The 27146-nt window shown below is 37.7% G+C and overlaps 1 protein-coding gene across 7 annotated transcripts in view; it reads right to left on the bottom strand.

Moving 5' to 3' along the window:
* Window positions 1–2172: 2172 nt before the first annotated feature.
* Window positions 2173–27146, bottom strand: part of TSPAN14 (tetraspanin 14) — a 44127-nt gene continuing 19153 nt past the window's right edge. For 5 of the 7 annotated variants that reach the window (XM_075025607.1, XM_075025606.1, XM_075025605.1 and 2 more), the window contains 7 exons: window positions 19664–19714; window positions 14081–14227; window positions 13050–13220; window positions 10198–10323; window positions 8517–8561; window positions 7861–7980; window positions 2173–5979 (listed from right to left, as the gene is read on the bottom strand). In XM_075025607.1, the coding sequence (XP_074881708.1) occupies window positions 5908–5979; window positions 7861–7980; window positions 8517–8561; window positions 10198–10323; window positions 13050–13220; window positions 14081–14227; window positions 19664–19714 (732 nt within the window). In that variant the 3' untranslated portion in view covers window positions 2173–5907. The remainder of the gene's footprint in view (window positions 5980–7860; window positions 7981–8516; window positions 8562–10197; window positions 10324–13049; window positions 13221–14080; window positions 14228–19663; window positions 19715–27146) is intronic. The other 2 variants (XM_075025609.1, XM_075025608.1) reach the window with 1 other exon arrangement.

Raw genomic sequence — 27146 nt, forward strand, 5'->3', positions numbered from 1 at the left:
ACCAACACTACTAAGTCCAGGTACAGCTCCTGCTTTCAAAGCTGTACATACAAAAAAAATAAATACTCATTTGCTCATCTATCTGGCCTACAGATACCTGCCTCACTGCTGCTCTTCACTGAGCTACTAACAGCAGTAGGAATAAGGCCTGTCAAGCAAGCGGTCTTAGAAAACATCACATGAGAAGCATCAGGCAATTACCACTTCCGCAATACATTTTTAAGCTACTTGGTTTTGTCAAATCAGGATATCACTTGCAACTTTTTCTTGTATCAATGGGACTTTAAAATCATTATCAAAAAAATGTCAAGCTTATATCGTGCAAGCTGAAACAATGGGCGTTTAGATTAGACGAGAGCTGTAGCTTAAACAATGCAAAGGGCTAATTGGCACCAATTCAACCTCTGCACATCGTGAATCGACCTGCAAGCCCAGCTGTTAACTGAACATGTTAAAACCACCACAAAACTGTACCTTTAAACCAAATCCCTCTTCAATTTCCAATTCTAAAGCTCATCCCTGAGGTTTTACCTGCTAGTGTCACAAGCCGTATTCCTAACTATCTGAGGTCACACTCATCCTAATTTCAGAGTTGCAGCTACTGTAACCTGGAATGAGACTCAGTAGTTCACAAGAAACTACCGTCAACGTCCATACAGTGGTTGGACAAGATACAAATTAAAGCTAGTTAGAAATTACAAGTGGGCATGTGTGAAGATTTTAAGACAGCTGGCATTTCATTATCTCCAGTAAGAGAACCTCCGTTTAACTTTAGTTTATGAAAAACTGTAGTAAAACAAATGTCTCTGAACATTTCTACAGAAACCTGTCATATTTTAAAATGGTCACTTGATTAAAAAAACGTAACAGGATCTATTGCACACTTGTTCTTATGGAACTTTTTGAAGCAGTTGCAAGTATGTTGCAGAGACACATTGCCAAGACCTAGGAGATCAAATTCAAAATGCTGTAGTGGTAGATACTGAAGAGCTAGAGAACAATGGTGGGGTTATTTTAGCTAGCAGTAGAAGCTATTGAGAAAAAAACCCCAGAAGAGTACTGACCTTTAAAAAGTTGTTATAAACCAGGTAATGTTTAAAAGTCAACAAGGCCTCCTGTTGTCAAACAATTCAAGTATAACTGTCTTTCATCTGTGAACAAACATTACAGCTTTGTTCCTGCAAAAGCTTTCCCACTTGCAAAACTTGTTAACACTATTTAGCCCACTACATTCACCACCAAATATCACTTTCAGGAGTACTCTTGAGAAAGGGAATTTCATAAAACCACCCCAGACAAGCTGCTTGGCAACACACAAGCAGGTTTTGACCACGTAGTAGGAGAAAAGATAAACAAGAGCTGAACCATGTGCAGTTTCCTCTAGCTTAAAGCACACAGTGATATGGGCATCCTACACACTTCCAATGTCAAAATGAGAAATAGCTTCAGACTTGCAACTTCAGAGTAAGATCTGCCTAAACCAGGCATTAGTATGAGATATATCAGGATCTATTACAAGTTCTATATATACACACACCAAATAGCCACATTGAAGTTAAGTCATTCTTATTAGAAGTGATCCAGCCTTAACATTCTAGAGTATCTAATTTCCAGATACTGTGTTATTCTAGTATAGTCACTACCTATTGGCTAGATGTTTCTCTGACCTTATTAAAACTAAAATTAGGTTTTAATGCATTAAAGAAACATTGAAATGGTCAAAAAAGCATACACAAACCTATTTCTGCAAGCCTCATCTTCAAACCTGGAAGTTACTTCACTTCTGCACTCTTAATAGTTTCAGGAACATTGCTCAGACATGACAAACCACAGACTGTGCAAATCACAGTAGCGATAACTGTGGATAATGGCAAAGTGCAAAGAGCAGTTAGAGATTTAATAATTTCTCTACACCATTCTACAGCTCTTCACTTGTTCATGGCTTTGCATTAACAATAGAGAGAAAAGCACCATTGTTACCTATTATTCAGCAGCCCAGACTGAAAAAAAAAAATAAAAAATCAGGAGAGTTTCAGCAAAATATACACACAAACACCAGCTGGCTTTTACCATTTCTGTAGTTATCCACAAACTGCAGTCTCAGTAGCCGTCTAAACCTTAGAGAGGGAAATACTAGTGACTGGAAGCAAAAAGAAATCTTAGAAATCAAACTCCAGGAGTACAAAACATTAAATTTTATTTAATCAAATTTAAGGCTTGAGGAAAAAAAATATACTGAAAGTCACTCAGAAAAACCACATCAGAAGAAGAGACAGAACCTCCCCTTCCAGTGGCTAAACAACATTCAAGCTGCCTGATAACCCACAGGCAGTAGGAAGAAGGAAGAAGAAAGGATGGAATGGGAAGACAAAAAAACCCAAGGCAATTCTACATATAAGCCAATTGCCACATCAGCCTCAATGGACTGGAGGTACAAGTCTATCCACATGGCACTGTATGAGGGTCACCAAACTACAGACCCTTCAGGAAGAAATATTCAGGTTTTCAGGAGGCGACCGAAGCTCCTTTTGTCACTGCACTTTTTTCAGTGCTTATATTCATCCTCCTCTTCACATGCAGGGAAACTGTGTCCAAATGCAGGTATAATAATAGAAACAAAAGGGCAGCTGCACTGTCAAACATACAGGCAAATAAATACATTGCTTCACGGAAATAAATTGTGCCCATTTCCAAGAAATAAAAGTGATCAGACTGAAAAGTTTCCTTCTCTCAGTCTAGTTATTCGAGTCTGATCTCATATTTGACATCTTCATTAAAAACCTTGTTTCCATTGTAGTGTTTGTGGAGTTGTTCCAAATCCAACCACTGAAATCTCAACATCAACAATTTATAAAGCCTCTCTCTTTGCGAGATCATTGAATTGCTTCTCCTTCAAGGCTTTAGAGGCAGGCTCACACCTAACTGCTTTTGATGACAAGACTTTTTAAACCATAACCTATATGTTTAGCCATGAAGTCGCTGCAGGTCCACAGAGAAGGTGCTAAATATAACTAAGTAGAAAGTGGTAAGAAAGTATTCCCATTCCAAGTCTGAAATTACACTAGCCATGCATACCACCAATAGGGGTGCACTTCAAAATGTCTAGGGGTAAACCAGCCTAGAGCCCCAGGGTTTTAAAAGTGATACTGAATAAGCACAGAGAAGTTTATCCACAGTGAAAACAAATCAATCCATGAATTTAAAGATCCTCAAATAGGTTGAACTTGATGTCTTGAATTCAGTTCCAAATAACTGGAGCATTGATACAAAGCTGGTGTTAAAATGGCCAAAGCCAATCAGAATAAACCGTGGAAAGACAACACTTCAATTAAATTCTATTTTACATACAAACAGTAGTTCAAAAAGAAACCAAGTATTCATTTGTCTTCAGGCAACTTGGCAAGATTTGCAGACGCTGGAATCCTGCTCCATGACACTGGCTCTTGTCAGCAGCTAGTTTCAGTGCATGAACTCCACAGATACCTTTGACACCATGATGACTTTCGCCAACTGCTGAAATTACTTCGCAGCATTAGGAGCTTTCTGTGTCAAAAAGTGGCAAAGGGAAACGTACTCCCTAGATACAATTTTCAATGCAATGTTTTATGAATAAAAAGTTACAAATAAAAAGCATCCTTCTCCAATTTTTCATACATCAGATTATTACACATAACCTTAACAGAGTAAGTTGGTTGATGAGGCATTGTAAAGTTTCAAGCACCAGAGTTTAAAGCAAAGGTTGCTGGACACTGCTTTGCTGCTTGCAAAACAGCAGTAAATTTTTGGCTGCTCCTAATGGACTAGAGTCAACAAATAAGTAACACAGACCTCAGATTCAAGGCTCTACAGAAGAAATGCCTCTTTCTCTCCCCTCAATGGTCTACTGCTATTGTTTCTTTGTTGTATATCAAAGCTAAAAAAATAAAAAAAAAATATCACAGTGCACTTCTAGCAATTTTACTTTCAGGTTTTCAGATGAGTAATAGCAGACTGTTCTCTGCTCCTGTAAGGAAGTCAGCCATCCTTAGACAAGCTTCCTTTTCCTGTAGTGTCTCAATCACTGGCCAGAAAAAGAACTATGAAAGCTGAAGTGAAGTACACATGAGAAGTACATCATTGTCTGTGAAGTGCTTCACAGATTAAAAGCTAGAAGGATGTCTGGACAATCAGTAGAGACACAAAGATTCTTACTGTTGATCAGCTTTTGCCAGTGAAATGTTCATTAATACATGCACAATAGAAAAAAAAGGACATTAGAGAGATTTAAGTTTGGCTTCCTAAGAAAGCCATATACTTTGGAAATACAAGTATTAATTGGAAATACAAGTATTAAATCCTTCAGGCAGACTACATGTAGTAAAATATCATTATAAAAATATATACTTTTCTAAAATTTACACTATGTTAGGCACTGTAAATAAACCTGCTCTCCCTGAAAAAACTGGTGTCACTGGAAGCAGTAAACAATGTTAGTTATATGGCCCACAGTAAAACTGACAGCTACAGCTACTTCCAAGAAGTTCAGTCACATACTTCTATCTTAAAGCTAAAAATACTATGCCAAAGTCTTTTAGAGAAGACTGGAACTCTTACTGAACTACAGATCCATTTACTGAACCCCAGGAGGGGAGGACGGGAAGAAGAGAGTTTAGTTTTCTTCTGATAAAAATAAAATGAATTCAGCAGGAGTAGTTCTGTTTGATGTAGAAAATTGCTGTGAAGAAATCATTCTGGTTCACCATATTGTGACTGGCATTTGAACCATGTATCAGAATACAAGCAGAACTGATGATTCAACAGCTTTACAGAAGATTTAAAAATTCAACAACTTGAATCTTTCACTAGATGTGTATTCCCTCATTAAAAAAAACAGATTTCAGTAGGCATCAATACTGAATTTAAATGTTTTTCATCAGTCCTGATATTAGCAGTTAGGACTTGTGAAGCTCAATATAGCAGTTGAGAGAGAAACTGGAGGAACGGCAAAAACCATCAACAGCTAACATAGTATGCTTGCTACCTACTTAAACAAGCTGTATTTTGAAATTTCTGCAGACAGCACTTTTTAAAGATATTACTGATAATAAAAAGCTAAGCATTTTTAAAGAGTTTTTTCTTCTATAAATAAAGAATATTTACATTTTTTTCAGACAGGAAACAGCATCAGGGATTCACACCCCCTTGCCTGAAATGGAGATTTCTAACATATAATGCTACAGATAGTCAGACTTTTCCCCTCTTGAGAAAAGGCTTGCATTTTGAAAACAACATGGGTTACTCAAGCTCTGATGCTGAGCACAAGTTCCTGCTCCCGAGACATCTACATTATTCCCAGTCAAACAAATATCCCTACTTCTGCACAACTGAAAATCAATTAAAGAACTAGACAATTTATGACTTTTTTTCCAATATCCAATACCATGACGATTATGGTTGCTGGGTATTTTGCCATAAAATGACTGCACACGTCTACTGTAGAGATTAAAAACATTTCAAGATTCTGAAGCAATCAGCACGCCTTCTGAAAAGATTACATTTTGAGACTGGTGACAGTTGGGAGTGAAAATAGAACAGTCTTCACAGTAATCCTTCAAGGGAAGTTTACAGCAGTTTCATCTCTCCTTGCTACGATCTTTAAAATCTGTTCTGCCATCTTGGGAAATCCCATTTCTTCCTCAGAGATCAATGCTGGTGCACCGAGTTGTCTTGTTAGAAAAAAGGTAGACAGGTGTGTGTTCAGAGGGTTGTGTTTTTTTGTACCAGCTTCTAACAAAAAGCACGAGCAGGGTAAAATCCACATAAGGCTTTTAATAACAGGAGTATTTCATGGTCTGTTCATTTCTTCCACATTCACGTCCAACCAATAACCGTAAAACATACTTTTTTGCAACACGTCTGCTTTTATATTCAGAAGGCATTACCTGCCTTTACAGCTTCAATATCAGAAATCAATGTCCTGGCTAGGAAAATCCCAAAAATCTAAAAAGACAAAAACACAAATGATTTGTGAGATGAAAAGCTTGTAATGTACTAGTCTGCAAGATGTTTCTAAAAGTTAGAGCCTATTACGATGAGTTATTATTGCAGAATGGGAACCTACTTCTTCTGTGTCCCTATTACACTGTACTCATGTCAGTGCAACTACTCTTGTGAATAAAGATACGCATTCATAAAGTGTTTGTATGTTCAGGTATCATTCCATAGCCAGGATCATCCATCAAAGCATGGCTATTACTAAAAAGTAAAGGCAGCAGAATCTTACAAGAAATAAAACTCATGAGAAAAAGATGTTTTCATGTAACACTTCAGAAGCATTCAAAATAATAAGCTTCTAGATGCCCTAGAGCTGGAAGAAATCCACTTAGCCACATTTGAGTCTTATAGCACTCACCCTTTCCTATTGCTAAAGTTACAAATCAGGCATTTTCATTCATTCCACAACTTTGGATAATCCAGCCAATTTTCTCATCAATTTTTTAAAATACACATAGAATGTACAATTACCTGTACTAAAATGAAATTCTTGTCACAAACAGTAGTGAGAAAAGTCCCAAACTATTCCAAGACATTTAAATTTGAAATTTTAACATTCACTCAAGTTCTCAGGGAAATCTTCCCTTGTAAACTGAAGATAAATTCATAACTCAGCGCATTTCCTGAAACATTCTTAGGAAAAAAACCAAAAGACTGGGGTGAAGTTTTGGAAAAGCTGAAAGATTTGTTTTAGAAGTAGTCAGATTATGTCTAACTCTGTCCCACCATGAAATAGTTTAATGCACAAGACTGACACAATTTGAAAAAACAAGTGACTCTGAAAGTGGTTTCACAGATACTCAAGACATGAATAAGAACAAAACCATCAAGTTATTGTCGGTCAACACACGCCATAAGATTAGACTTCCTATCTTGAACATCCTCCTAACTGAAGGTGTTGTCCTCAGGGACAGCATCTCTCAAAGCCACGGAAGCACTATCATTAGATGGTGATAAAATATCAAAACCCAAGCAACATAGGGCAGTCTTGCCATGGCTGGGAAAAGGTATTTTGCCAGCACTCTATGCTCAACTATTTTTCAGTTAAATAGTAGTAGATTTACAAGTCTGTTATTTCCCACTGAAGTGAAGCAGTACCATAGTGAAGAAATTCAGGTAAGTGTAAACAACTGCCACAGTGAAAGTAGGATCCACCTCGAAAGAAGTAATCTGATATGTTTTCCTGAGAATTTGGGTTCTTTTTCTTTGATGTACAAAGTACTGACAAAGTACCAGAAGAAGTCACACCAACTCCTTCACCTGTTTCTGCTAATATCACATTCGCAACCTGTTCACCAATTTCCTTGCTCTTCCATTCTCAACTTTTTTTGAGCAGTATGCTACACGTCACTTACAGCCACCTGAGCGATAATCTTAACATGAGGACAGAATTGTATTTTAGTCATTTCACATTTGTGATAGAAGGCTGTAGTTTAGATCTACTGGAGTAGATGACCAGAAGATCTCCCCGCCCTCACAGCACATTGAAATGTAAGAAATATTATTGTATCACATTATTTTATATAATAATAATATATATAACAATATATATCACAATCATCATATACTGTATGTATTATAATTCTAGTGTATTTTTATAATGACCTTCATGGCTTTGAGGAACAGTTTCAAGAGAATTAAATTAGTTGATATCAGATATTTTCATTCTAAGTCTTCATCCCTATATTTTTTTTCCCCTATTATTCTCATACCTGAAAAAAATCCAGTGTCAAAATATTTACCTCTCTCTATAACTACTTTTACCTTCAGCAGGTCTATATCTGCAAACTTGAAATTTTATTCAAAGTAATAACAAAAACCGCTAACCTGGAGCAGTGAGATAGCTATGAAGACACCTGCAACAATGTAGATATTTCGGGGTAACCAAGCTTCCAGAGCAAGAATACATCCTTTGACAAAAATCTGATCATCCCATTGACTCTTGCTCTGAATGTGGAGAGGAAGAATAAGAGTATTACTTTTCTGCTCAAGTTTATTTTAAGATCAGTCAACCACATGGTATAGCTAAACTAATGATTTGTCACTTATGCAGTAATGTTTTTAACCAGATTCCAGAAATAACATGTATCCCCAGATTAAATCAGGGAACATCAGACACTGATGTTAATATCTTCCTGCAAATCCTGTTATTACAATACATTAGAACTAGCAGATAATAGAATTCAGAGTTAGACTATTATAACTAATAATTAACATGCACACTTGAAATGCAAGTTCTACCCCTTTTTGAAACACACCTTTCCCTTTCCCTGTTCCATCACTTGTTTCCTCCACCCTCCCACAATGTAAGTTTACTTTAAACAAAGGAAAATCTCTACCACTCTCTACTTGTAGTATGATGTAGCACAGCGGATTAGTTCCCAGAATTTTAACCTGACATACCTATCAGCATTTCCACTGTTTTTATAGTTTTGCCTATGCAAGCACAGATTATGACAGACAGCAAGATCCCAGCACCTTACCTTCTTTCTGACATCATAGCCACACTGTGTATTCACAACTTTTTGCTGCAAAGCAAAAAAGATTTAAAATAAATCAATTGAATTCTACTCACTTCTGTTCACAGGAAGTTTTTCTGTCTTTTAGATTCAGACAAACAAATCAGGACTGTCAGAACCAGCCATTTTAAGAAGCATTTTTAGTGAAAATGAGCAAAGCACTAGCAGAACACAAGAAAAGTAATGACAAAGCAGAGGTGTATACTACCAGGAAAACATCCTCCCTGAGAAATCCCAGCTTCTTCTATCACTTGGCTTTGAACTAGGAAGGACTTTTTAACATGAAGCACAGCAACTGTACTGCCAGCATACCAATAAGACATCTGGATTTCATGTTAGCTATTTCACATAACACTGATGTAACAAGAAAGGTACCAGGGTGATTTATTTACACCTGCAGTGGAGAAATATGCCTTAAAACACCATCATTTCAAGTGGTATACAACTTGCTATCCCAATCAGTTAAAACAAGTAACAGCTGCAAGCTACTTGAGACCCCTCAGTTGATAGTTCAAAGTCTCACACATAACACAGCTCCAAGATATACCTAGTCTTGAACACAAAACACTCCAGCTGCAGGTCCCAAGTAGGAGGATGATAAATACCTCCCAGATCACAACCCCACACAACCCAATGACAGTATTTATCTCGAAAGGTGCAAAGACATTCCTTTTAAGACATTTTTTTGTTTTCTCTGTATAAGATTATGAAAACATATGTATTACACAATTATAGCATAATTTACACAATGCATAGTGTTATAAATTGAAATATTAGGAACAGATTCTCATATTAAAAAGATTTAAACATACTTATGTCTCCTTAAATACAGCAACAGAAAAATTTGCAGTGGAATAGTACTGCTCCAAATTGAAGTAGAAAATAATTACTGCGGAATCTGAACGTGGAATATTTCCCTGACAGTCTTTCCTTGGCTGATTTTCAAGACAAAAGTATAACCTGCTAATGGCTATCTGCTCTGCACAAGGATTGCTGGACAGACTTTGAGCTGTAACTACTCCCACTAATGCTATGAAGAATTATATGTTAGTTCCTACCTCCACATTTTCACTTCCACTGAAAGGGTCAGATTCCTCAAGTTTAGTAAACAGATCTAACCAATAAGCACCTAAATCTTGCCAAAACCAAAGAACTGATTCAAATGCTTTAAACTGAGTTTGTACATGAGCACTTTACTAGTTGCTGATAAACAATCAGTAAATGGAGTTACTCCTACTTGTCTGGTGGAGGGGTGGTGCAACATTAATTATAACTGGGACAAACACACAGCTTAGACAGTGCTCTCAGGTCCTTACAAGCTAGATAACAGATGCCAGAAATTCAAGGAAACAGTGCACTGGGAATAAAAAAAAAAAATCAGGCACCAATACTTGCGGACTCAAGCCATACAAAAATAGCTTGAATTCCTGGTGACAGTACATTTTCAGCTGTATAACAGGTTGCCACATTTGGACTCTTAAAAAGGATGGAACAGAAACATGAAAAGAGTTTATCTGCACAAGAGTAATTTTTGATCATTTAGAAGACCTTTTAAAGCCCTAGTCATCACACCTCATTCAGGAAGTATTTCCTTTCATACCTCTCCAACAACATCAGAGCAATACAAAGCCAGGAAACAACTTACAGCAGGATCAGGTATACAACAGGAAAAAGGAACGCCGCACTTCTCACGACTTTTGCTTTCACTGCTGCAGTTAAAGTATATGTTAAAGTCCCAGTCATCTGGACCTTGGGCACCACAGCAATGGTTCTATAACAGATAAACAAACAGTTAGCATTTAGGGCTATTTTAGAGACAATTTATCCACTGAATTAACTTTCTGGAATGACATTTGTTCATCATCTTCACTTTCTCTAAGGCTGTGCAGAATCAATGGCAACATCAGAGTAAAAAAAATGAGTAATCAATACTGTGGCTTTATGAAATCAAAGCAATACATTCGGCATACTGCTCCTGGAAATAGGTGTCAGTGTGACAAGCAAAATCATAAAAATTATCACTTTAGATGTAATTGCTAGATGCAATCAGTGCATATCCATAAATGGTGCAACAAAATAGTTTATACAAATGCTTTGTACCCCGTTATTTCCAAAACTAGAAAAACTATGATAAATTTGTGACTTCATCCTTAAATCTTCATGAATCAACAAGTTTTCTTCTCCTTGTTTACTGTAAAAAGTGGATCCAAACATTTGTGACTATACTTCCTTTGTTTTAAATAAGAAGGTTTCCATATCCAGACTGGTAAAGTCTCACTAGCTCAAAGATCACTCAACTCTAGAAATATTTCACAGAAGTTTCTTCACCTGAACAGTGTAATGTAATTACCATAATTGCAGGTTTGTGAAAACCCAACATTTCAAACAATGTTCAATTCCTGGAAGTAATGAAAGCTAGTTTCTTATTAATTTATGTTTTGCAGTTTACTAGCTTGGATATTTAAGGGCACATATCTCTCTCTGTAATTTAGTACTTGAAATGCTATACCATCACACAGATTTTCCTGGTACCTCATGAAGTTCCATCCTCTTGGGATATCTCTAACATCTCTCCCCTGCCCACTGCCCATCTTCACAAAACTTGTATTAACCTAACTACTGTCTGCAAGACCACTGAAACTCAAAGTCAGTAAATGGATTCAGAAGTTATCAAGTTGTGACAGACACTGATGTGAACAGAGCAGAATTGTTTACAATACAGTTTTCACAGAAAATATGACTAAAGAGCTGAACAGAATAGTCAGAATAGAAAAAACACCAAGAAAAAAATTATTTTAGGTCACCAATACATTTACCATGAAGAAAGCAAGAGAACCTCTTATTTGTCTTTCTAGTCCTTTCTCCCTCACACTTCTACAGCTTTGCAAAAAGCCATACAACCACTAAACATGCCAATCTACCTTAGTAAGGTAGAGACTATAAGGTCACTTACAGGCCTGAAAGTAACATAATTAGCCAGAGCAAGGAGCTGCCTACAAAAAGCTATCTGGGTCCCAAGGCACACACTGAGAACAGAGCAAGTCAGCCTAAGGAGCATGGCTCCTTAGAAGATGGGCTTCAGAAAGGCATTTGAACATGCTGCTGCACCTTGTTGTTCAACCCTTGCAAAACTACACTTGCTAATCCACATTGCATCCACTTCCCCTCCTTCCACAGTATTTTCAGGTATGGATCAATGACAGGCTGTTTCAGAGATTTTTCTGGTCTTTCCTTTTTCATGTTATTAACTTGTTAATCTGGCTAGTGAAGTCCTTTTAGTAAGCTCAGCCTTTTCTTTTCATTGAAAAATATTTAACTGGAGTTCAACTGTAAGTCAGCTTAGTGTATTAGCCAGGCTGACTGCACTGAAACTAGATAAACAGAAAGGACAACAACAGAGTGGACAACACTGAGACAATTACTGGTGTTGGTCATGGCCAGCAGTCATCCTACCTTACAAAAAAGGTACCCTTAGCACCGAAAGCTAAAGCAAAACAGCACTGAAATCCATCCAGGCAGCTTAGTCAGAGGATGCTTCCATACCAATGTACACAAGAGTGAATGAAAATAATGGGATGGGTAAGCTGCTGGTAATACACAGCTGACCAAACTGGTATCCACTCTAAAACGTCCTTTGCTATCACACTGAGCTGTAAGCACAGATTTCTAAACATGATCTACTAAAAGATGGAAGACAGACAAAACCAACCTTCTTTCATATGGGGAGGGGTGGGGGAGGGGGAATAAAAGAGACAACCATTTTACCTCTTCATGAGGTACTAAAATACGTACTCTGTTTCTCTCCATATATATATTTTTTTTTAAGCACACACAAATAAGTAAAAATCAGAAGAGTCACCCTCACTGGTTGTTTCCTGGCATGATTACAAAAGCAGCTGATTGAATGAAAGTCACCAGGCCCTTACTAGCATAGGTCTCGTCATTTCCCAGTGTACATCACTGTCTTCTGGTAACTGAAGATTTTAGGACCACAGGAGCGTAAAATTGTTTCAACCTTCCTTGACAACTGCCTGCTTAGAGACTAGCCTTTCCCAGTTAATAAAAACCCTCATTTGCTTCAAGATGAGGTGCATCTCAGAAGACCAAAGGCCCTGTGCTGCATCCCTGTACAAGACTGGAGCACCTCCTAAAATAAGAGTGCAGACTAGCAGTTGCATTGCACAATTTTTTCAAGATAAAGAGTTTTTTTGTTGCTCACTTCTCACTTAAACTAGTGCAACACTGATCAGAACAGGGGAACAAGTCAAGAAGATCAAAAGACAGATGGATGCTTGGCAGAGCTTCCACATTCACAGTTAGAACAGCACTGTATCTCAGAATATCTTGCCTCCCTGATGCAGAAAGAACAAAACAGCACATCTGTAACATGGCACTATTAGCTACAGAATATGATAAATCTGTAGCAAAAAGGAAAAAACTTCCAAATCTACATATTCTCCTAGAACACATGAAAGAAGTGACAGGATATGAACTTACAATTTTTTGTAGCGAATCAATGAGGTTCTGGAGGTCAATATCGTCTCGGTAGGATTTAATGTTATTCTCAAAGAATTCCTTGACCCTGTCCCTCACCCAGTCCTGGAACAGGAAAGCCAGAACTGCCACTGCCAGCTCCAGCAGGAATATAAACACAATTGCTCCACAGAACTGTAAAAAATAATAATATTAATAATAATAATAAAAAGTCCCAAATTAGAAAATATCCATTCACTTTGAATGCATCCCTACTCTAACTCCACCAGAAGTAGACACAGAGAATTAGCTTAAAATTATCATTCAGTACAGATACTGTGAGAACACAGCCTGTTAAATGAGAATACAATGTAAAGAAACCCCAAGAGACAGAGTTATCTTTTTGTTTTGGTCACCTGAACTTGACAGTAAAATCAGCACCATACCAGAGTCATTATGCACAGCAGTGAAAATATTAATAAATCTGAATCTGCAAAACACAGGACTAAAGTAGTCTTGATGTTACTTCTTGAATTGTTTCCAGTTTTATAATTTTTTTGTCCAGCTTAACTGTTTACAGATCTAAAGCAAAGAAGAAGCCTCAGTATAAAAACAACTGTTTAAGAGATTTCACATCAGTTTCCGAAGTCCCAAAGTTTTGTCCACCAAACATTTAGAAGAAGTTTTTAAGGAATTTTGTTCTCCCTAAGCCACTACACCATCTCCTCTCAGTAATTCCTATCTGACTAAATATGTTCCAAAACATCGTATTTTGTGATATTACATACACAATGTTAGATTCTGGTATACATACTAGAAAATCACTGTATAGCAGAATAAGGGAAGAAGCATTTTCCAGGAAGGGGAAAAATATACATAGGTTTGAGCCTACACTGCTTTTAATACCATTACTCAGTCAGGGGAGTAAGTTTACCATATACATTGTAACAAACCAAATTCTATAAACTAATTATCTGGGTTTGCTACTAGTTCTTCACCCATCATTCCCAGCTTTCAAATGCATAATAATCCACTCGTATAATGATGTTACTTACAAACTTCAGAAGGCAGATGTTTTCTCTCAGTGCTCCTACACAACCAGCAAATCCCAAAGTAAACATCACTATTCCCACCACTAAGACAAGCACCACTGGGTCCAGACCATGAAGACCAGTCACCTTCGTCAGATCAGACAGTACACCCTGAAAGAGAAAAACAGAATAACAGAAAAAGGTGACAACTATAAGCATGTTTTTCATTTAAAATTCCTTCTGGATGTCCATGATTCCACATGATGCCAAATGAATTGGTTACAAACCCCTGAGTTTGCCAACAGCAACCCACATGGAAAAGTCTTGTTGTAAAATGGTTACTGACAATACCAATTTTCTTCACCCAAATGCAAAGGCATAGCTATTCATTCTTTTAATAAGTAAAATCCAATGCAGCCAACTTCTCGGATTACATTCTCGTAGGTCTATTTGCCAAACAAGCTTCCACAAGATGGTGCCAAAAGCTCAATACTATCACTGACTATTCACTTAGTTTCAAGGGAGAGACTTTTAACGACAAAGCAGGTTGGGGTGACATTTTAAGGGATGGGAACAAAATCTTGCTTTGGTTTTCAAGGGAAGCAGATTTTTCCTCTCAACATTTTAGTTGTACCCCTCCTAGTGCTGAGTAGTCTTACGAATGCTCCTCCAAAATCTTGTAAAAATACAGAAGTATAATCTAAATATTCTCCTTTCAGCCCAGATAAAATTCTTACACCAAAGGAAGTTAATTATTCCACACAAGATACTTGCAATTTGCCTAATTTAGCAGCAATACTTTCTTTTTTTGTTAACTATCCAGAGGTACGACTTACCTTGACAATAATCTTACCTATTAAGCCTGTCTGCCTAGATCTTAGGAGAGAATTTCTAAGTCTATGTAAATGTAATGCTAACACAGTGAAGTCCTTAACATTTCTAGATTAGGTTTTAAAGAAATCAAGTTTATGTACCAGCTACCATTAAAATTCCATCAAGTACATGTAACACAAGCTTCTCATGTAACGTATAAGAAAAAGATGCAACGTGCATAAGACAGAAAGGACCAACAGCTGAAACTCTTAAAGTTAGCAAGACCAATTTGTAGGGACATCCAGGCAGCCTTGCAATAGTCTGAGTGTTCATCAAACACTCATCAGCAATACATAGAACATTTTAATAAAGAAATATTTTCCCTTTGAAACAGAGAAAAATCAACACAGTACAATATCCCATAATTACATGTTTAATATATCTTGGTTTTTTCTTTATAAAGTATTCTCAAGCTAACTACATTTAGTGTAAGAGAAACATATCAGAGAGACTCGTAAAGTAATTCATATAAGGAGTCTAATTCTGTCACAGGAATGTAAATTCTCATCTTGCTACTCAAGTGTTTGTGCTAGAGTTAAGTGCAAAGAATATACATCCTAAGAGGACACCTTGGAAAAATCCGTATCACTTCATATTTAAATACTTACTTAACAAATATATCTTCAAAATACAAAATTAGAAGAAAAATGTGCACATGAAAAAACTTCATCAGCTGCTGAAAAGACACTGATTAACAATACTATAGTGATACACAGGAGTTCATCATCTTTCATGTGTTCCATAACAGATCTTTTTAGAGCTGTTAATTTGGCAACAGCAAGACAATAGAGTTGTTTTTGCCAAAACTGGTTGAAGGGATGAAAAGAAAAAAAATAATTGAAATGTAGAACTCAGAATTGCCTTGCAATAGCTGGTGACTAACAGTTGAAACAGCCTATTAAAAAGTGGTCACAGTTCATAGATTTCCAAGCTTTCAGAAAGTCTTGGGAAGCAAAGACTTTTCTAGTTTAGTGTCACCAGTGACGCATTTCCATTCTTACAAACTGTAAGACCTCACAGCTATCAAATCTGGTCTACTGGGTTAATTATGAGAGTCCCACCTAATCAAACCTTGGCTCAGACCCCACAATCAAGGAAGACATGCCAAGATTAGCTAGGCTAATTCAGTGTCTTTATAGAAGCAATACACTATGAAACCAAACACTGTGTGACCAGGATGTTGAAAATTTCACAACTATTTCCAGCCATCTCCTTCCCACACCCTAACTCAAGCTTTTTTTCAGACAATCTCACTTGCTCAAGCAACATCTTTTGGAAGAAAACTTCCTCTGATCAAAGCATGTTATGAAGAAAAGTTGGCAGGAACTGGGTTCTATTATTCACCCTCAGATGTTGCTGGTTCACAACAGTTTCTTCACATACACATTTGATGTTTACAGTGTTCTCTTTTGATAAGAAGGTTGTAGGGGTTTTTTTGCCTAACAAAAGGTGTTAAGTGAAAAATCCTGAAGGAAGGATGCAAACAAGCATTAATTCAGGGGGACTATCTCATTCTACCTTATTCATCTCTCTAAGGATTCTTCTGCTTGTACCATCTGCAGGATGGTAAAAGCTCCTTTGAAGCACAGGCTGCCCTTTACAACAGCACCTAGATTCTCTACAGGTATACAGAAATGAAGTCAGATACCTGAAGTCAGTGTCAAAAAATCCAAGAATAAAACTCAGCCTTTAAGTTTTCCTTTCAGTCACTTAGAACAGTGAATTAAGAGTTCAACTGTACATGCTTAATTTGTTTTCCACTTTCTTCTAATGTTTGTAAGCATTATGTCACCATCTCAACTGAAGTGTTGGCAGAGGGCAAACATGGATTGTCTGTAAAAAAAAAAAACTCTAATACCACCCATTAACAAGTGCCAAACCAGTTACTGTTTTGAGATGCGCTACTATGGAAACTACAAAATACATCTGACAAGGACAGAGTTGATTTCTTACAATCAAGTTCCGTAAACTGGATGTTGATTGTCACAATATCACACTGCCACTGATTATAACACGTTATATGCACATACCTTTAGACAGTTTACATACCTTTGTGTACACACACAAACAAATATCAGCAGACTAAGGAATAAGTACAGTTAATCATAGAATACGTTAAAGTTGGAAAAGACCTGTCTGACACAGTGAGCCCAAAACTGGACATGGTACTCCAGATACAGCCTCAAGTGTGATGAATATTGTTGGAAGAAGCTCCTCCCCTAAACCACTGACCACATTGGTGCTAATATAGCCCAGTATGCTGTTGGCCTTGACATGAGGGCATACCTGATACTCAACTTACTGATCAACAGGTGCCTAAGGTTTTACCTCACAAACCTGCTTTCTAGGCAGTCAACCCTAAGCCCATATTGATCCATGGGGTTACTCCATCTCATGCACAGGATTTTGCCTTTGCCTTTTTTTTTTTTTTAAAATAAACTTTCATAACATTCCTGTCAACCCATTTCTCCATGCTCTTGAAGTCCCTCTAAGTAACAGTCCTGCTTTGAAGTATACTGCTCCCTCTCCGTTTGTGATTAGCCATGAACATTGCTGGAATGAAGTTAGGCTGACTAGCCTCTAGTTTCCCAGATCTTCTTTTGTGTCCTTCTTGAAATGGTTTTACCAATAAAAACTGCCTTCCTGATGAGAGGGCTTAGTGTTATTCACCTTGCTTCTATTAACAGTTTATTACAATTCACTTTCTCTTAGTGATTTCTGCAATATCTCTTGGGTGACAGATATTAACATCTATCCATTTTTTATTGTATAGACTTTTAAAATTTTATGCAATTTAACTTATGCTGAACAGTCATGTAAAACAAAACCCACTTACAAGATATAAGTATAGGCCAATTAGACATGCCAGTTAAAGACTGGATTTGACTCAAAAAGGTAACACAAATCAGGATGGGTATCATTTTTACATATAGTAATTTCAACATTTCTCACAAATCAACATTCTCATTTCGATATATTGTCAGCTAGAAGATGCACAGAATTTATATCCAGGAAAAAAAACACTGCTTAGGAATCAATCTGAAGTGTAGTCCTAGTAGAAAAAGACAAGAAAAAACAAAGAACTTAAAGGGACCCAACGCACTTCACATTGCACTTAGGACATTCAAAACTCTTCCACCACCTGTACTTTATCTTTGGGTTTACCACTGCAGCACAGTTTCTGGAATGTTTTTTTCTTACTTCCTATCTATTGTTCACCAAGATGTTTATCTGGTAACAGACAGATCCATACAGGCACTATGGCTGAAAAATGGCACTAGTATGAAAGACTGTCCACAGAACAACAGACATGAAAAATAACATATAGTTATTTTGAGCTATGAGCCATTCAGAAGTTCAAAACCACAGGAAAAGCTTTGAAGCACTTACTTGCAAGACAGTAGAGAAAGCAGAAATAGTGCAGGCAAAATTTAAGAAATAAAGACAGAAAGAGTCTGTCTTTGCTTTTTAGTAACTTCAGTGTACCACAAAGTCCATTTGGCAAATGGAGGTAGTCATGACCTAGTCATTTCCAACCACACAGATCCTATGTGCTTCTTTACAGAACAGAAGATAATGTCTGAACATAAAAGAATACAAATTCAAGACAAGTTGAACACTCTCCCTAAAGGGTTGGAAAAAAATCCTTTTATAACAACAGAATAGGAGGTAAATGCATTTGGTGTGTGGAGGTAGGCTGCTTACTATATACCAGTGATATCACTAATCTAGTTGTGAGAATCTGAACATGCACATAGGGAACAGGGAAGAGAATAAATACCTCAGCATTAAGATCATCATAAAACTCTTTTGCTTCCAAAAAGTGGAGGAATCCCAGAACCAATCTGTATGTGGGTAGCTGCTGCATACAAGCACTCTGACTAACGAAATGTTACACTATGATGGTAATTAAAGTGTTCCTACTCAGCAGCACAACTGAACCTGCTCTCCACTGTTAGTTAAGATGCAGATAAGTAAACCTATAGTGATTGTCACTTTTTCCTACTGCTTGCAGTCCTCTTAAAGCCATGCTTTTAGATTCATTACAAGGGTCTGCACCATTTATTTCCATACCTATACCATCTCCTCTCTTGTAACAGGAGAACTCTGTAGGTACATGTCTGCACAGACTTCCTCTAAGGAAGTTATTCAGCTAGAAGAAACCTTTGCCAAAAATACCAGTGTTATTCAGCTAGATTATGTTCTCTAATTTCGATCCTCTACATGAAGACACAATCACTTAAGCAACTCCATGGGGAGTAAAGTGGAAGACAACAGATGCCCTGAAGATTGGAATACTTCAGAAAGATGGTCCCAAAGACACATGTTTTTGCGTTTGTTGGTTTGGTTTGGTTTTTTTTTATATAAAGAGATATCTTTCACATTCCTCCCAAAAGCTTCTTGTTTTTAACAAAAAGAGGTGGGTGGATAAATCTATGTCAGAAAACATGCTTTCAAAAGAGAACCAGTTCATAAAGACCATTCATAAAGATTAAATTCTCCCTAGCACCCTGTTCTTATAAGTTTACTAAAAAGGTCTAAATGTCAAGGGCTACAGCTTAACACCTGATCAGGGACAAGAATGAAACTCCAACTGAACTCAGTTTAGATCATTTGAACATGGTCCTGAGCTCAGATGCTACATTTAACCTTTGCTGCTTCCTGAGGAAGTAGTTTTACTAGGGCTGGGGGCAGGAGGGCAGCCAAAGTAAGACCAGTCATTTCTACCCTTACCTTTTCACTCCATGCCCACAGACCAGCTGCAAGGAAGGCCACCCCAGCTAGCTAAAACAAAAAGAAAAGATTAATTAGATATACTAATCAACACATTCTCAAACACTTAGCCAGTAGCACTGTTGCTCAAGTAGAACAGATATTGTCTGTAATCTCAGACAACAGTAATGGGACATTCCTCCCCATGAGTCAATCTCTTGCGAAAAGGATTTAGGGTGCTTTTATTCCATAGTATTCTTGCATTTTATAAGCTACTTTTAAGAAGTATTTCAATTTGATTATTATTACTCTAGAAGCACATAGCACTAAATTAACAATTCCACCCAGTAGCAACAAGTGGGAGTTATCCTTGTCCCAATGACTTGCTCTAAACCTTTTGCCAGCAAACTAATGAAGATTTCAGAATATTTAATGCATTTTGAGGTTATTCCCTATTTAGTCATTTTACCATACCACCCCCAGACAGTAGCCATGCTTGACTCTTCATAACTTCTCAGTGTCAAGGCTCATTATATTAGCCTATGCTCTAATTAGATACAGAGTGTCTTTGAATCCTTACCTTGTTTAAGCCCTTTTGAATTAAGCTGAAGTAATGGTCCATCCACTTACTTTCAATAAGCAACAAATCTAATTGACAATGTACAAACCCTACACCAATTCATATGTTTGTGTAATAAATATTTCTGAATTATATCCATCCAAATGAACAAGAGATCCTTGCTCTAGTCTTTTACTCCCTTTCTTCATTCTCAGGCAGTTCGTCTTTAATACCCAATTTCAATAATCAAACTAAAGTGACCTCTCTACAAACTGAGGGCAGCTCCCCCTCATTACTTAAAATGGCATTCTACCCTGCTACGTCCATGTAACCTTAAAAGACATTGAGGTGCTAGAGCATGTCCAAAGAGGAGCAACAAAGCTCATGAAGGGTCTAGAGAACAAGTTCTAAGAGGAGGAGCCGATGAAACTGGTGTTGTTTAGCCCAGAGAAAAGGAGGCTGAGGGAAGACCTTATCGCTCTCTACAGCTACCTGAAAGGAGGCTGTAGTGAGGTGGGTACGGGTCTCTTCTATCAAGTAACTAGCAATAGGATGAGAGGAAATGGCCTCAAGTTGCACCAGGGGAGGTTTAGATTTGATATTAGAAAAAATTTTTTCACCAAAAGAGTTATCAAGCATTGGAACAGACTGCCCAGGGAAGTGGTGGAGTCACCATCCCTGAAGGGATTTAAAAGACATGTAGATGTGGCACTTAAGGGCATGTTAGTGGTGGACTTGGCAGTGTTAGATTTATGGTTGGACTCGATGATCTTAAATGCCTTTTCGAACCTAAATAATTCTATGATTGTATATAAAGGAATAATGTTCCCGCCAGCCCCAAGCCTTACACACATTGACAAGTAAATCCCAACAACTGAAAAAATGCCTTGAAAAAGGAGCCATTTCCTCTAGGGAATGCAACACCTCCCATGAACTAAATGGGCATCACAGGCAATTCCACACAGCACAGGCAAGAAGTAAAAATGAGACCCTCTTACAGTCACACAGGAAAATATATGCATAGATTTTAAGTACTGCTGGGTTCACTGCCTGCTGACCCTAAACTGCACTCAGGGCAAATGAAGTTATAGAATCATAGAATCATTTAGGTTGGAAAAGACCTTCAAGATCGAGTCCAACCATCATCCATGCCCACTAAACCATGTCCTGAAGTGCTTTGTCTATGCGCTTTTTGAGTAACTCCAAGGATGGTGACTCAACCACTTCCCTGGGCAATACCTGACAACCCTTTCAGTAAAGAAATTTTTCCTAATATCCAACCTAAACCTCCCCTGCCACAACTTGAGGCCATTTCCTCTTATCCTATCTCCAGCCACCTGACAGAAGAGACCAGCACCCACAAGGTGTTCTGGGTTTACTCTACTGGGGAGTGGGGGAAAGGAAAGCCACAAAGGGCTGCCAAGTGTCATTCATGTCATTCTGTACTCAAATGATGTTAGACATTTGTCTCTAGGCATGAAGTATTATATGGCATATTTTAGGGCTTGAGCACACAGATTAACCAACCAAATCCACTACCAATACATAGAAAAAGTTACAACTGGACAAAGCAGTACTAAATAACTTAAATTTCCTGATGTTGCTTAATAAGCAACAGCACTATGACTACTTATCTCAGGCTCTGAATAAGCTAAGAACATTTAAAGTGATGATTTGGATCAAAGTACAACTTGAAAAATACTATTAAAAACCACATGGATATAAACAGAATATTGACCCAGATTACCCCTAAATCTTAACTCAGTGATTTGCAGATGAAGAAGCAAAAGGGGCGGGGGGATCAGTCAAACTTGTATGTCATGAAGTTACCCAGGGCATGCAATTGATGCATCCTTCACCCTTTCTCATTCCAAATGTTCCAGGAATGCTGGGAGACAGGTGAAGACAGCTGGTATAATTTCAAGTAATCAGGGTAAATTACACAGTACATACAGCTGGATCTTTGGGAACTTTTTCTAAAGAAATAAGGAGAAAAAAAAAGAATTGGGAAGACGCACATCTTCCACACTCTGCATACAAACTAATGTTAGTGTAACACTAATACTGTGCTATTGAATATACAAACAGGGTGTCCACTGGCAGCCTTTCATTATAATTACCATCTTAAATTGTAATAGATTCTTGATTAAGTAGATTTTTCACTAGTATGCTTCATTCTCACCTCTGAACACTAACATTGCTCTCATGTTTTTATAAAGCATTCAGTTTCACAAAATTACACTATTTTTGCAAAGTTGTTTCCATCAGCACCTATGCAAACTATCTACAAGTAAAACAGAGTTAATTAGCAGAAAAATAAACCTAGTCTCATAGAATCAACATAGATAAACCTAAAACTTCATTCAGCTAAGACAAGTGGTTCATAATTCTCACTAGAAGCAGCCAAACCACACACATTAGGTTTCTTTAACAAAAACAAGTGAAGTATGATGTACTTGCAGAAGAAACAAAGCCATCAGCCACTACATTTACAGGCACAATAACCAAGACAACCAATTTGCAAGGAAGTAAAAAGATCTATTTGCTTTAAATACCATGTGCAAGATTCTTTAAAGTATCTCACTGAAAACTATTGTAAAACACACCACAGTGATAAAACTCACTCAGAAGTTAGCGTGATTGATACCCAATACAGAGTTCTAGAGAAAATTAGCACCAGGAAAATACCCTCGCTTTACCACTCCTGCACAGAGGCATTCAAGTAGACTGCTATGAGGCAGACCAGGGAGCTGATCCAGCCTGAATTGAAAGAATAGTTTTAACCTTCATCAGCTCACTGAACTAACTGACCACATGAGTGGGAGAAGAGGCAGCTGAGAAGTAGCAGTGCTAACTGAAAGTGTTCCCAGGGTGAGAGTGAGCAAGCTAGCTATTTCGAGAGGCATTTTGAACTTCACCTTTCACCAGAATCTGGATGATGTGTAAGCAAGAACAAACTGGACTACCCAATTCACTCCTATGCCGTAGAGTCATTTCAGCCATATACTGCATGAAAGGTTAGGTGGAAACATACACGAAGCAGCCCAACTGTATCCCTTTGAACAGGAAACTAAAACTAGTAATCAGCATTTGGTCATTTCCTGCTTTAGAACTGAAAAATCCACATTATTAACACATTGCATCAAGCTGTAAACTCCATTCAGGAGACATACAATACTGACGCCAACTCACAGACACTGCACAAGACCACTTAGCTTAAGCATTATCTGTTCCTAACCACACTTTGAATTCCTTTGACTATGCTATTAGAATCAGCCTACTAACTGAGAAAACAGGTCTAATTTGTTTCTCAAATCTAGGTTGCAGCTAAACATAATTCTTGCAAGACAACCCTTGTACACAAACTAATTTTGGGTCAGCCTGCCTCAATGTCTGATTAAAGGCAATGGGAATGCATTCCTATTGTGCTCCCTTTTGTAAGTACAAAATGTTACCCTTACAGAGAACACTTTCTACCCCCTGGACAACCCTATTTTACATTGTAGCTCCACCCATGCTGGAGCAATCAGCAGCCTACAGCCCTTCCTTCCTACCCTTGTCTCTTCCCAGACTTTTCCTCTCAGGGTCAGGAAAACACCTGGTGGTGGATTCTTTCCTCTTCCTGGCACAGCCTTGCTGTTTTAGATGTTCCTGAAACACAAAATACGCTCCAAAAGCCAAGAAAATCTTATGCTAGCCTGGGTCTTCTCTTACTTTTCAAAAATGAGCTCAAAATTCTTTTCCAGAACTTAAGAGAATTTTTGCCTTTCATCATCATGTTCAGGGCAAAAATGTCACATCTTCTATAGCATGACGGAAAAGTTTTATTTTTCCTCCAAAACCCCTTAAGAGTCACACACAAAACTACAGAGCATTAGAAGATAAATCAAGATGACAGCAGCTAAAAGCTATTTTACCCTCTCTTCTCAACTAATCTGAGAGACAGTGAGCTCACATGCAACCTAAAAGGCTTTGGCAGATCACATATGCAATCTTTCACTTCACTGAAACAGCCATGTCCTGGCTGAGGTGAAATTCTTGGACTACTCAAAAAAATCGTTCAACTGGCAACAAAGGAGCAAGCACCCAGAGACAGGTGATTGAGGCACTGCCTTTTATTCCCTGGGCCTTCCCAAATGCAGGCTGGAAGGCACAGAGCAGTGCTGCACCATAAGACAGGACACCCCTGCCTCCTCCCTCCACTGAGGCTTTCACAGATGGCTCGCTCAGTTGCAAAATGACTTGGAACAGAAAGGTGCCAGAATCAAGCGCTTCACCTTGTATTACTGCAGTCTTTTAATTTCATTATGACAAATGAAGCTATTTGGAGGAGAAAAAAGAGGAAAAAAAAAAAAAGCTTTAAAACTCAAAAGGAGGTCTAGCCTTGCTGTAATAGGGTAATTTCACTTAAACTTCCGAGCACTCCCTGCAGGGCTATCTTAATGGTTGCAATACTGCCTCATCACTAGTTATAAAAACAAGTGTACTTGGAGAAGTTAAATCTTACTAGCATGCTTAAAAAGCAAGATGAAAAAAAAGTAATCCCACATTAAAATCATGTCTAGGAAGACAGAGCCTTCCTATGACGTCCATTCCCTTTCTTACAAGGGAAGGCCAATCACAAAGAATAGAGAAGTGATTTCGCAAGCCAGCTGTACACAACTAACTCAAAGCCATCAAAACTGAACCTTCTATTGCCAAGTTGCCCATCTGAAAAAAAAAAAAAAAACAAACAACCAAAAACCTTCCAAAGAATGAAGATTTGCAAATTTCTAAAGGCTGATTAAACTGTGAGCTCGCCATTAAGAGGGTTATATTTGTCCTCTTTGAGTTCAATATTTTGTTCCACACCAACGTGAACTGTATTTGAAAAATGACACAAACTGAAAAGTAACCACCCACTAAAAAGTTTAAATATTCTGTAAACTACTAAGTCACCATATGCTTTAACTTGAAAGTTTATACAGTCACTGATACTACCTTTAGAGCTACAACAGGGAAGTCAACATGCATCTTTAGTAAGCGTAACAGAAGAATAAATGCAACTCTATTTACATGCAAATTACCTGGCTTGTGAATAAACTGTATCATAAGTTGAGACACAGCTGAGCTACTACCATACCTCCAGTAACAGCTTAAGTGGGCAAAAGGCTGTCCGCACACCTATCTAAATACCATCCCTCATACCCATCCTCACTAACACAAACACTCACAAAACAAGCTCCCACAAGCACCTGTCCTGCAAGCCAAGAGAGATGAATCAAGACTAACATTCCCTCCTTAAATGCTGCTTTTTAGAGTCATGGTTACATTTCCCTTCTGATTTTGTAGTCCTTCAGTTCTTTTAAGGCACATAGAAAATTTACTTTGTTCTACACACGATGGATTTGTCCAATTAAAGAGATTGTTAGACTAGGCATCCCAGCCAGCAGGATGTCATAGGCTCCTGAATCACTGTGTCAGCTAAATGATTCATGCATTGCCTATAGGAGTGTCTACCCTCCCACTCCACATTTACATAGCTTGTTCTACAACTAAAGGTGCTGAACTCTTATCAAAAGAGCTGCAGTTACACATAATTTACCAGGTCAGCCTGATAATAACTTCTCAGCAGAAGCCTCAGACCATTTGTTGAGCGAGGTACTACCTGTTCAGAAAACCAATTCCTCCAGCCAACTGATGAGCTGAAGCACACAAACTGTATTTCAAATTCTCCTCAATTTTTCTGCATCTCTTCTTTAAGATGATTCTTTAAGAAAAATCATTGGATCTTCATCATCAATTTCAACAGAATACAATAAAAAAAGAAATTTGAAAAAAGTGAAATGTAATGACTCTGCAGGGAATGAAAAAGAAAATAGAGACAAAATTAATTCTTGTGAAAAAGCAGAGGCAAATTCTTGAGTCTTCCCAGTAAACACAAAAAATTTCAGTTTTTCAAAGGTTGCTTACCCATTAAAAGCAGTAACAGACTCACTTCATGAGACACTCGAAAGACAACTAGAACAATCCTAATATATTCATGAAAAAAAGTGTCAGTTTCTCACATACTGCCACACTATCTGCTGAAGAGCATCCATCCAGTTAAAGTGATTTCTCTGAAAACCAGAACAGCTTGACAAAAATCACTTCTCATTGTACCACAATCTACTACAGGTACATGGGAGTTGTACTATATGGAAGAATAAAAATAACTACAGAGCTGGTGGCCTTTGAGCACCTACATTTTGACATGAGGCCATAATAGGAACTGTCAATTGCTAGAGGCAAAAAAATCATCACTAACAAGCATTTGCACTATGGCAATATTGTTGCCAATTAACCCTTACTGGAAAAAAGTTTCTACACAAACCACACACATCTTTTCTGCCGTGTTATCCACACAAGGATAAACTCCCCTGTGGCTTAATAGTACAGTATCATGTTAAAACGTTGCACTAATAAACAAGAGCTGGTCACAGCAGCAAAAAGTTCTGCGGTTTTCAAGGATACCCAAACATTGCAGTCTCAGTATGACCTAGCCTTCTAACATTTTTATTAGGCTGAAGACAGCAGAAAATTGATGAGTAATAAACTCAGAAGACTCCCAGCTCTTCCCTTTGAGCAGTGTTTTTCTACCCTAAAAGGGTCTTGCTTTCAACAGAAAATTGGGCCTGATGACCTCCAGAAGTTCCATCAAACCTAGACTTTTCTATGATTCTAAATTAATTCAGAGTTTTGTCCATCATACATGCAGCTTTCAAAAAAGCTTATTTTCTACCTTAAATACTGCCAAAGCAGCTGAAATGGGCAGAAACACCAACCTAGTTTACCAGAAGTTTATGTGGGTTAATCAAGCAAAATACCAAGTTATTACTGACAAGTACGAACAAGATTCTACAGCCTGTAACTTATGTTCAGACACAAAACCCCTTTTTTTACTGAAGTTAAATACAGATTTGGGTA

Source organism: Buteo buteo, chromosome 4 (assembly GCF_964188355.1).
Source record: "Buteo buteo chromosome 4, bButBut1.hap1.1, whole genome shotgun sequence".
Lineage (NCBI taxonomy): Eukaryota > Metazoa > Chordata > Aves > Accipitriformes > Accipitridae > Buteo > Buteo buteo.